General features: G+C 38.6%; 1 protein-coding gene across 1 annotated transcript in view; it reads left to right on the plus strand.

The window, feature by feature from the left end:
* Nucleotides 1–14,669, plus strand: part of PDGFC (platelet derived growth factor C) — a 216,685-nt gene continuing 202,016 nt past the window's right edge. Inside the window, exon 1 of the mRNA XM_011959725.1 lies at nucleotides 1–424. Coding sequence (XP_011815115.1) covers nucleotides 307–424 — 118 coding nt within the window. The 5' untranslated portion in view covers nucleotides 1–306. The remainder of the gene's footprint in view (nucleotides 425–14,669) is intronic.

Genomic DNA, 14,669 nt, shown 5'->3' on the forward strand with positions numbered 1-14,669 from the left:
TTCCTCCCTCGCCTTCACCCCCACCCCCACCACTTCGCCACAGCTCAGGATTTGTTTAAACCTTGGGAAACTGGTTCAGGTCCAGGTTTTGCTTTGATCCTTTTCAAAAACTGGAGACACAGAAGAGGGCTCTAGGAAAAAGTTTTGGATGGGATTATGTGGAAACTACCCTGCGATTCTCTGCTGCCAGAGCAGGCTCGGCGCTTCCACCCCAGTGCAGCCTTCCCCTGGCGGTGGTGAAAGAGACTCGGGAGTCGCTGCTTCCAAAGTGCCCGCCGTGAGTGAGCTCTCGTCCCAGTCAGCCAAATGCTCCTCCTCAGGCTTCTCCTGCTGACATCTGCCCTGGCCGGCCAGAGACAGGGGACTCAGGCGGAATCCAACCTGAGTAGTAAATTCCAGTTCTCCAGCAACAAGGAACAGAACGGTGAGTCTTTCCCCCATTCTCCCCCTGCTTGTTTCTCGCTGTGTGTGTTAACGTTGGCATTGTGCGTTGGTATGTGATGTACACCAGACTGCGAAGGTATCTTTGGTCTCTACATGCAAATGCGCGCTCCGTTCACTGGCATGGACTGTTGAAGGTTAAGTGTAGTTTGCAACTTTGGGAGCTGCCACAAAGCTCCAAGAGGGCAATGTGAGTGCCACTGCAGCCTCAGTTAGAGTGAGGACATTCTGGGAGCGATTGTGAACGTCAGTTCAAATGCACATTGCAGGTTCGCTCATTGCCAGAGTTAGAAGTTCAAGAACTGCCTCTGAAAACGAATCCAAAATGAATGAGTCTTGGCATGTTTGACTTTACTCAGATTTGGGGAGGGCGAGGGGGGTCCGTCAGGAAATGTATCAGCCGCATTAATTGAAGCACTCTAGGTCGAAGTCATCAATTAATCAATGAGTAGATAGGAAATATAGAGGTCAAGAGGCTGTGTGGTCGTTTTTAGAGGAATTAAAAAGTGTATTTCTCTTGTGTCCTATTTTTTGTTTTTTAAACTTGCCTTTGTACTCTGAAGTCCTTACCTTTCTGGTGGTGTGTTTTTGTATGTGTTGGTGAATGACTGCTATTTTGTGTGTGCTGGAAGCGACTTAATCCTGCATAGGAAATGAGAATTACTTTCAGCTTTCAAGTGTACCTGAAATGTTTAGAAAACTCTCAGATGCAAGTTCCCTTGGGCTGGGATTGCACAGAGCTGGAGAAAGGCTCCTTTCATAAAGCCAGGGCAGCTTCAGGGTGTGTAATTTGCTTAGCCTCTGAACCCATATGATTTACATCATTCAATTTCTAAACTCTTTTTCTCTTCATCTACCATTATGAAGTCATTTTTGAGAATACTTTGTAAATAGAAATTTTATACTGCACATGAAACCACAATGTTCATGTAGGCTGTCTAAAATTGGAATATTTAACGCCCTGTTTACAAGTGGTGGCTCTTACTGTTATTTGAAAAGGAATATACTGTTTTTACTGCTTTGTATATCATCTATTCAGAATGCAAGGATTCTGTCACTTCATTAACCATGCAAAATGAACACAAGTGGCATAACTACAAAATTAAAATGGGGTGTGCTATAGTTTTAAGTCACAGTGATTTTTTTTCCTTTTCATATTGGGGTGTTTCAAACCTTCAACTTTGAATTTAAACTCTCTGAAGTGTTCATGTTTAAGAAAGCACAGAAAGTTTTAGGGTACAAAAATAGATAAAACAAGGATTCTGCGGACTTTTGCAAACATTATTTGTATTTGCTGTTGCGCAGCAAGACATAGTATCACATTTATCAGCCAATATTAGTGTGGTGCTTCTTACAACTTGCTAATGTGATGGCACATGGCACCTGCAGGCTCCTTGAGCTGCTGATCAAAGGGCAGCCTAAGGATCTATCTCTAATCACAGTAGCTGCAGAGGACTGGGGGAAAGTGATCAAAGGAGCCACAGCACCAGCTGTACCAGTGCAGGAAACAGATCAGACCAACCTTTGTTCTTTCCCATGTAAAATAAATGTCCAGTTCAAAATATTGCTTCTTACTAGACAAGCTCCTCCATAATGACAACAATGCACAATATTCCTGGCTTCCTGGCTTCTGTTTTTTACTGTTCCTGTCCCATATCATTTCTCCTATTGCCTTGTCTTATCAAGCCTTTCTTGGCATCTCCCCGAATCTCTTTGCTAACCTGTGCTTCTCTTTGTCCTTTCCTTGCAGTTCTCTCTTGTGTTCCACATGCTATCATCACTTTGTAAGGGGCCCAGAGCTGTCATGAAGCATGTGGTCATACCCAAGTAGGTTCACACCTTCAGGGATGAGTTCATTAATCCAGGCCACACACATTCTGTTGCCATCCGAAGCTGGGCCATTTCCATTCTTAAGATGCATGATGCCAAAAATTGCTGCTTGTTTCCTAATCTATGGGTAGAGTTTTGGGCTATGCTTAGGGGTTGGTCTATGTTAAGGATGGCGGCAGGAAGTAACTAGAAGTAGAGGAACTACTTGTAGTTTTTAGCCCAAGGAGAAGTGGCACTGGCCAGCACTAGGGGGCAATATAGAGCTATTTTCTTGCACATACTCGGGTTGATTTTTTTGTACGTCAAAGTTTGAAGATGTGAGGATAACAGGTGGGTGCTGAAGAAGATTCCCCTGGAATGTAGTCAGATTTGTTAGAGCTACTACCATTACCATTAGTACTACTACTTCTTCTTCTGTTTGACTTTCAAATTTTCCATTATGTGGGTAATTTTTTGCCCACATACTGAATTATGATTGATTTTTTATTGGCCTCTTGCTGTCTGAATTTTGACAGTTATACAGTCCTGTAAATATGAACCCTCCTTGAGGATACCACATAGAAGATCCCATTGGCCCAGATCCCATCGACCCAGTTCGTGCATTGAATCATTTTGTGAACGGTCTTCTCTATCTCGGAAATGTCCAAATTGATATGACTATAGCAGCTCATTCTTGTCTTCAAGGACCCCTCGTCATGATACTCTCTTTTCTTGAGTATTCTAAAGTCCCTAATGGTGTTTATTCAATCAGTTACCTCTGGCTGCTCAGTTTTAATATTAACATGGTGTTTCAAGAGGAAGTAGAATTGGAAATTGATGGGTATAGCCAATGCCGCATACATGGATTTAGACTGGATCATGTGGACATGGTTCAGAAGGGTTAGTGTCATTTACACTATAATTAGGTATCTGGTTTTTGACCTACCGTTGGGTTGCAATTCTTGCCACTTTTACTGTACAGTTTTATCCTCTAATATTATAAGTTGACTTCATAAACCATACTTAATTTTTAACCTTACTTCTGACCCTGTCTCATATATGAAAACAAGGGTTTTCAGATTTAACTTGAGGAAAGAGATTAAAAGATAACATTGACTTGCTTGGGGGGTGTCTGCTCTGTATACTTGGTATATGATCATGGTGAAAAATACTCATATTTTGTGCACACTGGTTTAGATGAGAATGCCTATTGTGGAATGATTTAAGTTCTGGGATGGTGCTTCTGAGTTGTAGCAGAAAGAATCATACATTCAGGAACAAAACAAAACCTACTTTGTCTGTTGCATACAGCACAAAGAGATGTCAATGACAAAGTTGTTGGTGGAGGAATGCCTCTTCTACCTGTGTTGTTGGTGAGTGATTTTTAGTTTACTCATAGATCAAGAGCGTGCGTATTCTTTTTTCTCATTTTCTTTAGCCATTCTGAATTTGGATTTGGAATATGCTGCTATTTGCTTCGATTGGTCTTATGAACATCAGTTATTGTATGTGTTCTTTTTCTCAAGGACTTTTGTGGCATGTGGGGCAATTTACTTTGGTCTGCTGGTCATGCCCTTTTGCCTGTATCTTGTGTTCCTGGATTTTCTGTTTCTTTTTATCAGTGCCAGCTTTCTCTTCCTACTGCCAATGTGCCTGTATCTAACAAAATTTAAGTTAAAAATGGAAAATTAAAAAAGGTGTCCAATCCCCTCACCATCGTTTTTAGGTGGCAACTTCAAATCTCTGTTTTATCAAAAACAGGTAACCACAATATTTAGAACAGTGTCCACGAGTAAGTAGGCTCTAACTGCAGACTAAAGGGACTTTCCTGTAAGTTTCCCTGTAAGTTTTATTGCGTGACCTTTGTGACATTTATTTTTGTTGTTTAAAGGCTTTTTTACAAAAAAAAAAGAGAAAAAACTTCCTCTTGGTTCTCTGCTGTTTGAGATAGTTGAGGAAGTTGAACAAGTACAGTGCCATTATGTAATGATGAATTTTGTCTTTTCACAGTAGGTGATTAAAAAGCTCTATTATATGGTAATTTTTCTTCTGTATCAACTGTAATCATAGATATTGGATGGATGATATATTTTGCTTTTACCACTAAAAGATGTTTAGATTGGTTTGTAGGAAGCCTCAGGGATTAATATATCATTTGTTAAATCGTTGTAAATAGAGGATGGGATTGGACACTAAACTTCCCTCAGTGCTGCCATCTCTTCTACGAGCTGTAGCTCTGCTCAGGCACTGAAACCTTAGCTTTGTCTACTCTTATTTCACTCTTCCTGAAACTTATTTCTTAAATATCTTCTGTATATTAACTTCCACTTCATGTTTTTTTCAAGTTTTAGATTGGTAAGATTCTAAGTTTTATCTATAAACTTTTGCACCTTTTGTAGAAACAAAATTCTAATGATAAGGTGGTATGTTAAATAAGTAATGATGAATCAAGACATTCGTAACGTTCATAGTAAAAACAAAAAAGTTTCCATGACTGATGAAATTTTCCCCATAGGTTTCTATTTGTGTCAACCAAAATGGTAGAAGTCATAAAGTCCCTTCATTTACTTACTCTGATTTTCGTGTTTCTAATTGGAAGCATTATACATAATCAGAATATATAACTCTGTGTAACTCTATGTAATCTCTATATAACTCATTTATTAAGCAATCCCTGTTGCTTCTTTATCTTTTGGCTAAGATCAGTTGTAAACAATCTGTATGTTGTATTATTTTTCATCACCACTACCTCTAGCTATGATTTTATCTTTCAAATCTCCCTTTTATTAAATCTCCTAAGAAGACATCTAATATTTGGTAATCATTTAGTATGCACCAGTGTTAGTTACCATACTGATTACCAAAATGTTGAAATGTTGAAATATTTCCAATGAGTTGGGAAGAGACTAGTGCAACTCCTTTAAGACAAATGGACCAACACATGATGAAGCAGAAATTCCAATGCCTGGTACTGCTCAAGGCCTCTAAGATACTTCTGCAACCCTGCTGGCCTCTGTCCTGATGGATCAGTGTTTCTACCATACTGATTGTTAAGCATTTTGACACTTTTAGCTCTGGACAATTTAGTTCCTATTGGGGTTAAAATTTCTATCTTTTTTCCTCTCTTCTTAGCAGCTCATGCCTGACCCATGACTTGGAGGACCTGGAGTAAGGAAGGGGTATGGCTTCTTTCAAGCCCCCTTCCTGCAGCTCTTTTGGTTTTAGCTCCTCAAGGGTTATGGCCTGGGGAGAGATGGGAAGGTGGACATGGCACACTCAGCATGCAATTGCAACCTCCAGTCATTTGCCCCTGCCTCTTTGGCTAACACTAACCAGCTGCTCTTGCATGGGTAACACCTTCCCATCATTTAGATTAAATGATTCACTTTCTCAGAGAGGTCTTTTTTCTGACCACTAAATCTAAATTAACCACCGCTATCTTCTCAAGGTTAATTTATTAATTATGTGGTACTTAATACTCCTTGATATTCTTGTTAATTTATTAATTAATTCATTATCTACCGACATCCCTCACCCCCACCGTAAAATCTAAGTCATTGAGAGTGTGGACCTTGTTTGAATTGCTTCCTATAGGAACTCCAGCACCTGAGACAGGTATGGCAGAGAGTGTGCCCGCTAAGCATCTGTTGAAAGGTTCTGGAGGTAGTTAGTATCTTATTAAAGAAAGGCTATGGTGTTAACTCTTAACAACAGGCCATCTTTTAAGATATCGTTTTGGGCCAGGCGCGGTGGCTCAGCCTGTAATCCCAGCACTTTGGGAGGCCGAGACGGGCGGATCACGAGGTCAGGAGATCGAAATCATCCTGGCTAACATAGTGAAACCCCGTCTCTACTAAAAAATACAAAAAACTAGCCGGACGAGGTGGCGGGCGCCTGTAGTCCCAGCTACTCGGGAGGCTGAGGCAGGAGAATGGCGTGAACCCGGGAGGCGGAGTTTGCAGTGAGCCGAGATCTGGCCACTGCACTCCAGCCTGGGCGACAGAGCGAGACTCCGCCTCAAAAAAAAAAAGAAAATGTCGTTTTGGTCTTGGAAGTTGCACACTGCCTGACTTCTTAAATAGGAAGATATGCTTGTTCATGTATTGGTAGTGATGGGTTGTGCCAATCAGAGTACCACGTTTTACTCTTGATAAAGATAGATGTTACCAAGTGAGTAGGTACCAGGCAAATGGATAGGTTTCCTAGAACTGGTTACTCTTTTAAAAGTGTCATTGCTGTGCATGGGCTTATATTTTCTGAAGATGGGGACTATTGTGTGACTCTTGAAAATGTTGCATAGATGACAAGCCTCCAAAATCTGTGTGCTTTCTGTATTCTACCTGTGGCTCAAGGATAACTTGCACAGGCTAGAACTCAGCAGCATGTGTGATATGAGGAATGTTGGAGCTAGAAAGACCCCAGGAGCTTATCCTCCCTGGTGTGAAGATTGAGACCTAGACAGCGGAAGTTGACTTGACTTTGTCAAGGTCACTTGGGAGCCACTATTAAACTGCTAAAGTGGTGATATATTTTTCCTTATGTGAGAACCAGTTAGGCAAATGGAATCCTAGTTTCAAAATTCAGATATTTTTTATAAAAGCATTTCTTTATTATGTTAGTGGATTGCATGCTTTTCAGATTGGAAGATGAGGTGTAGGAATTTGTTGCTTCCAAAATATTTACAGGAACAGTAAGGGAAACAATCTTATAATAATCCCATTAGTTAAATGGAACAGTGTATATATATATATATATATACACACACACACACACACACACACACACACATATAGTAACACTTCTGTTTGTGTAGGCATCTGACAAATTGGCAAATAACTGGAAATACTACCTTTATAATGGTAACCATTATGTTAGAACCATACTTTAAGCAGGTATATAGATAAAGGATGTTTATTTTAATATTTTGGTTTGTTCAGTGATGGTGATGAAGAGTATGGCTGACATTGCCATGCTTGGTTCCACAAGGAAACTTTTTGGTAATAATTTTAACATTTCATTTAGCAGGATGTCTTAATGATAAAAGTGCCATAAAAATGAATAAATAAGCATGTTTAGTGAACGCTAGAAAGTATAACCTATTATTTTTGAAATATATTTAATGAGTGGCCTTAACTTTTATTTACACTGTATTCTGTGGGATATTCTATTCAGAAGTTCAAGTTTTTTTTTTTTTTTTTTAAGGTCAAGACCCTCAGAAAATAAATTCATAGCTATAAACTTGAATGGCTTGCCTAAAATATTTTTAATTTACCTTTTTAAACTTTTTGTTTGCAAAGTTCCCAAATCTGAAAACAAAGGGAGCTAAACATTATAAAGAGAAACTGTAATAACTACATTTATAATTAAAGCCAAGTTGTTATAAGTGATATTTTTGGTAGCTTTAGCTAATTTTGTCTTTTACCTCATGGGAATGCATTTTAAATTTAGTTTTGTTAATTTTATTTGTCATCAGATTTCTCGTTAGAATTCATGTGCCATCTTCAAACCACTTTTTGTCATCCCTTGGTGACTGAGTAGCTTCCTCCTGGGACGGTTATTTGCCCTGTTTCCACACCAGACCATCTTTGCCAGGCTGTCTTCTCTAAATTTGCTCCCTTGCTGTTCTGCTTAATTCCTCTTTTATTTTCAAACTATGATTTTTTTTTTAATACTTAGCTTTTCCCCTTTTATATTCATTTTGTTTTGTTTTGTTTTTGAGACATGATTTCACTCTGTCACCCAAGCTGAAGTGCAGTGGTGTGATCATAGCTCACTGCAGCCTTGATGACCTCCCCAGGCTCAGGTGATGTTCCCTTTTCAGCCTCCCAAGTAGCTGGGATTACAGGTGTGTGCCACCACTCCCTGCTAATATTTGTATTTATTTTTAGAGACGGGGGTCTTACGATGATGCTCAGGCTGGTCTTGAACTCCTAGGCTCAAGCGATCCTTCCACCTCGGCCTCCCAGTGTGCTGGGATAACAGAGGCGAGCCACCGTGCCCAGCTGGATTTTTTTCTTTAGAATAGTAGTGGGTTGCTTCTTAGTCCACTGAGATATGTATTGGATTGTTGCTGGGGTTTGTGGGGCGGGGCAGAGACAAAGTAGAGGTCTGATTCCTTAAGGGAAATCAACATTCTCAAACAGAACAAAGCATTTTAATGGTAAGTACAAGGATGTAGCTTTACATTTCTACTATATACACTGTGTGATGATAAACCAGTAAGAACTGCCAGGAAGGACCCGGCAGCAGCAGGATATAGATGCATTTTAGGGGGTAGTTGCATGAGTCTAAAGGGCTCTGAGTAAGCTTCTAGTTTTGCATTGCTTAATAATGACTCTCCAGGAGTGACTGTTAGGTGCCACATTTGTCCTCAATGTTTGCAGATAGTATGCAGTTTATAAACTTTCCGTGAGGTATTAGGAAAAACACCAGGGCTTCACTGGCTAAGTGGCTTAGCTAAGGTCCCACAGCTGGTAGATGTTTGGACATTGGTCTGACTCCAAGCCAGGACTCAGAGCCACGTGCCTCCTCCTTCTTAAGTTAAATGGTCTAATGTTTTATTAGAACATTGTTTTCATTCAGCAAATGTTTATGAGCATGTGCTCTTTGCTAAGCTTTGCCCTAGGTGCCGCGTACACAGAGAAGAAGATGCAGACCTGCCTTTGAGAAACTCGGTCAGAGGATGGCAGATCCTTCTTGTTACTTCATGGTCTATTAGTTTTGTGCTCGAAGTGCTGTGGGAACACAGAGTGCTTTATTTCACTTCAAAAATGCTCTATTGATTTATTAAGTGGTTGGTTTTGTCTGGAAGGGAAGTTGAAGGAGAAAAGTTCCCACAGAGGAGGTGATGTGTTTTGAAGCAGGTCTGAGAGGGGAAAAAGAGGGAAGAATCCTAGTCTAAGGGAACAGCCTGAGGAAAAGAATAGACACATGAAGAGGTATATCATGGGCGAGAGACAAGAAGCATCATTGTTGAGAGTGAAGAGAGGCTAGAAAAAGTGGAAAGATGTCCTGCACTTGTGCATTCAAAGGCCCTGATGCTGTGTGTGCTTCCTGCAGGGTTGACAGTTAACAAACAGAACAAAAAGAAAAGTCTTCATGTTTAAGATTCCATCAAAACCCTTCCTATTCAGTTCCTTTCTCAGCAGGCAGGCAGTGGCGGAGTTCTGCTTTGGTGTGTGCAGATAACTACTTGTTGCTGGAATGTTTTTCAGTCATCAGGCATGTTTGGAAGTTGTGAACGGGTTAGAAGGGCAGGCTGCGCAGCCTCAGTTCCACTCTCATGAGCTGAGCCTGTGTCCACACTACTCTGTATTACCTGCTTTATGTAAACAAAGAGCTGTTTTCACACTTCATTCACAAAACGGATGGCATGCGGAATGAGGCTGGGTGAAAGATCCGCAATTGGAATAAAAGGGAGGCAGCTTCCAGGACCCTGAATTAAAGTAATGAAGCTGTTACATCACAGGCAAAGAAAACAGTTTTAACAATTTTAGGAGGAAAAGATCCCAAGTTTGTGGAAAATTACTTGCTATGAGGTTACTCTTCATTGAGTATCTGCATCGTTTTTCCACTGACTTTCATTTGGGTCCCGTGTATATAAATGCTGGAAAGATTTTGTGGTATTTAAGGATTTGAAATGACTGAATTCTCTTGGTGGATGTACTTCTTGATGCCATGCCATTTTTTGAAGCTATGCTATTTGCATTCTAGGAAATCCTTGTTCATGAGTGGATACTATTTTAAGCATTTCAGTGTTTGCATGATAGAGATATACTTCTGTGCTTAAATATGCCCAGTTGGCCATTGCACCTGCCCTTTGAGTCACCGCAGAGATCAGAAACCATTAACAACAGAAGTTGGACTTATGTGGTACTTATCTCCTGTTGTTTCTGGCAGTTATTTTGCTGCGTATTTATAAGGACATCTGTCTTTTAAGTAGTCATAATTATTTATCTTTTTTTTTTTTTTCTGCTGAGGAATAAATCACAGCTTGTTTCCCATAATGCCATATATATTCATAGTCTAGGGTGATTAGAAATGCAAATTGAGAGTCATTAAAGCTTTATAATTTATTTTGCTATGGTAGCAGATGATATTTAAAATCAGTGTGCTAAGAAGAAACATTTGCTTAAAATGTAAGATGTGAACAAATTAGAAAAAAGAAGTATTCATTTCTCTTACTGGAAATTTCTTGCTGGGTCTGGGAAAAGGGGGAAACCTGCAGTGTTCATTTCTGATTTACTGTACTTTAAACCTGAGATCTAATGACAGGCAGGGTACAAATTGTAAAGAACATAGGAAAAACACAGTAATGATTAGTATTTTCAGATTGTTCTATGCAAGCATACTAAAGACTCTCTCTTACTAGAGTGTGATTTGCCTTTGGATTACCCATTAAAAGGATGAGTACATTTTATAGTAGTTGGTGGTTTTGTGAGTACTATAAAAGCAAGAGAAAAAGTTGGATAATGCTGGTATGAAAAATATAGATCTGTACATCCATAACCTGAGATGGGGTGTCCTGGAGGCAGATCTCTGCTGGAAATATGTTAATTTTGTAGATAATAAAAGGCATTAGGGGATTCTTTGTTTTCAATAGGCTGTGACATCTCTACAACTATGCATTTTATTATTGACTTTACTTTTATTTCTAAACAAAAGCTCACTATTTCTGGAGCTACAAATGAAAAAGAACATATATACACACACGTATATTATGTGTGTGTATATATATATCTGCATCTAAAGTTATATATATATCTGCATCTAAAGTTATAGTAGGCTATGAAGTCTGTTCTGTTGTATTGTAGAGGCAATACATTTTCATGTAGACCTCCAGAAATAATGTACTTTTTTTTAGAAATAAAAGTAAAGTCAGTAACAAAATGCATAGTTGTAGAATTATCCCAAATTTATAGTTATATATGTGTGTGTGTATATATACATATATAACAGTTATATATATAAAATGGGTTCCACTGTATCTTTGCATTGTGTTAGTCACTGTGGTCAAAACTGTCCGTTTCTAGAAAAAGCTGCAATCTGAAAATAGCAGGCAATTTCCCAGGTCACAATCTGGCTAAGATACTGAGAGATACTGAGTTGAGATACCTAATTGATAAATACTAACCCTTTAAAAAGTAGTTTTATCTGTGTTTTCTTTAGAATGTTAGCAGTCTTGAGGTTATAAGCCATGATAACAAAGAAAAAATTAGTAATTAAATCATCTCTATTCTTATTTTTAAAAAGTTTTTGCTTCATGGTGGAAAATTTATCTTTAATCTGTACTGATAACTTTTAATAGGCATCAGTTGGCCACCCCATTAAACTAACAGCTTTAAAATGGTTTCCTTTTAGAACTAACATTTACATCCTAGGAAATCAATTAGGGTGTCTGGATTTTACATTTCCCTTGCAATCTTTGTTTGCAGTCATTTCTGAGTGGCCAACCTACTGTAGCAAAAACTCAGAGGTGCAAATCTTCTGGAAGAAGTGTAAATGCCACAAGTTTACTTGGAAAAATGGAAAAATAGGACTTATTTAATATATCTGCCGAACATTTAAGACTGCATAAAGCACTGGAAATACTTTTGGTGTGTAGGAATGTGTGGTGTTTCAAAACTACAAACATTGTTCTGAAAATTTCCCCGGTAGTGGTGAATTATATGAGACCACGTCCATCTAAGGAAGGCTTGTTTAACTAGCCTGTGGTTCTGGGGCTCATTCAAACACTCTTAAACAAAATAAAGGGAATGGATGTAATAACTTCTTTATGGAAAGGCCATAAAAAGCTACAGGGCCATGTAAACAAATTGGGTCATTTACTAGATGTTTAAGTGATAGATTTGCAGTCCAAATTTAGGGGTGTGTTTTATGTTTTATAGGATGGTGACCATGTTCTACCTTGAGAATGAGGTTGCAAGCTTATTTTTTGTTTGTTTGTTTTCGTCTAGTGCATGGAAATCCATTACTGCTATTTTGTATTGCAGTTGGAAAACATAACTAAAATTCTCAGCAATTGCATTTATAAATCTTTTCAACTTTGAAAAATGGCTAGAAACTCATGTGTGAAGATTGAATTGATCTGATTTCTGGTGTCATTAGGTTCTTTTCAAGGAAAATAAGATGATTGAAATAGAAATTTTCCTTCTGGGCTCAGACATGTCTAAACTAATTATAAAATAATTGTTCTGGCTTACAAGAGTAGACTTATAACTACAACTAGGTAAAGTAAAAAAATCTAACAGTTAGGACTTATAGTTACTGTCATTCTGCCAGTCTTGTAATAAAACTGCTATTATAACCACCCTAGTGTGAGATTCATTTGTCTTGAGAAATGAGCAATAAGTCCTATCCAAGTTACCTTGTTTTTAGCAGAGCCACTTTATTGCATTAGGATATCAATTTATCTTCTCTGAAATTGGGTATGATGATTGTGCCAAAATGGTTCAATAAAGGGGAGTTGGTGGGTGGATGTATAAAAATATGTCGTGCTGCGCATTAATGGTGATGACTAGTGGCAATGGGAGCTAGAAATAAACTTGGAAATTGAAGTAAGCACAGGAAACGAAATAATTTTTATGTCAATACCATAACATTTATTCATTCTGTAACCTCTGTCAGTCGTGGTTGGCTCATTTGGCCTTAAAGGAAGTGATTGTGTAAGAAATCCTTAGTAAAAATCAATGAGCCTTTCTAAGTTTTGAAAACTGATGGCATCATACCACACTGGCAACTTTTAAGTGTTACTGCTGGAAGTTTGGCAGCAGAAATAACTGCTTCAGCCTCACAGGCTTAAAAAACAACGGACAATGGTGGATATTATAGTTTCTGTGTAATGTGTGACTTGCTATTTCCTTTTTTTTTTTTTTTTTAAAATGAGTAACTTGATGGACTTAAGTCTATGAAGAAACCTAAGATCTACATTTAAACTGGATTTTCTGTGATCCTGAAAACAGTTCACACCTTTCTGCCTTAGGTACCTGTCTGAAGCTGAGGCATTGTGGAAAATACAAAGTGAAATTAGGCTTAGTCACTGCCTTCAAGTAGTTTATAGTCAAAGGGAAAGAAAAACACAGGTATATTAGAGGAAAAGAAGCGATAGTATCATGTTTGGTGGGAATTCAGAGAAAGGCAAGATTATTTAGCAGGGCCATTAGAAAAGGCTGAGAAAAGTTGTTAGGGGAGATATATATATATATATATATTTTGAACAAAGGGGCCAGGAAAGATGAGCATCATTTGCATGTGCAGAATCAGAGGTGGGATAGGATTTTGGCAGCTGGAAACCTGGTGAGTAGATATTCACAGTAAGGAAGTGTGGGAAATTCATGCAATCAAAAGTGTAGTTTGTTTTGAGGCAGACCTCAGAAGTAGGTTCAGTGGGAAGGTCATTGGAAATAGGAGGCACAAAGGGAGGAACTTTGATGTATGACTTGGGCTTGAGTAAATAGAAGAGTGATTCTTCATGCTTTATTGTGAACTCCTTTATTGGCCCTCCCATCCCAGTGATGTGGGCAGCCAAATTATGAATTAAATCTGATTCTGGATGGTACATACAAGAGAGAAACAGAATGAAGGTTGCTCAACATTGAAGAATAAGGTCAGAAGGAAAAGGAAATCTGACAGGAAGAAATTCCCTGAAGAGGAAGCCATGAAGGAAAAAAAAGTCAGTGCAGTCACAAGGCAGGTAGTGAAGGATGCCAGGGAAGGAGAGAGAGAAAAATCACAGAAATTGGCCTATATGATAAAATACAGCAGAGACTGAAAAAAATGAAGACCAATGAGCGGTCTCTGATTTTTCCAGGTTGATACAAAGAAAAAATCTTCCGTGTAATAAGTCGTGTAGAAGAATGGACGTGGAGTAAAGTGAGGAAGTGAGACATCAAGGTTTTAAGAGAGAAGGAGATAGTGGTTCCAGGATGGAAGGAAACATGTTTTGTTTCTTTGCTTGTTTTGGAGGTTTGGGAGAGAGCCAGAGGACTGGAAAAGATTAAATGTGTAGCAAGAGATAAGCCTTCTATTTTAGAAAGTTCTTGTACAGTTGATATTGTAACACAGGTGAAATAACTGTAGAGCATTAAGCCACATACCAAATAATCACAGTAAGAACTGAGCCTATTTGGTAGGGAAGTAGGTATTAAGTTTTGGAGGAAGTGATCCTTGAGATAATTTTTGATAAAGTGAGGGATTCAGCATGCATAGAACAGCTTCTTGCCATTTTTCTTGAAAATCCGTCTTATTGCCACTTGGATGTCCTGGTCCCTTTCTTGTGGAAACCTCAGTTCCGTTGGAACATCAAATTAACATGTATATTTAGAGGACTTACTATTTCTCATAATCTGTGTTGCTCTTAGCACTCCAAGTCTGAGAAAGCAACTTAAAACTAATAGATTTTGTCCTATTTAAATATTATT

The sequence above is a fragment of the Colobus angolensis genome, unplaced genomic scaffold (genome assembly GCF_000951035.1).
Source record: "Colobus angolensis palliatus isolate OR3802 unplaced genomic scaffold, Cang.pa_1.0 Scaffold5, whole genome shotgun sequence".
In the NCBI taxonomy this organism is placed as follows: domain Eukaryota; kingdom Metazoa; phylum Chordata; class Mammalia; order Primates; family Cercopithecidae; genus Colobus; species Colobus angolensis.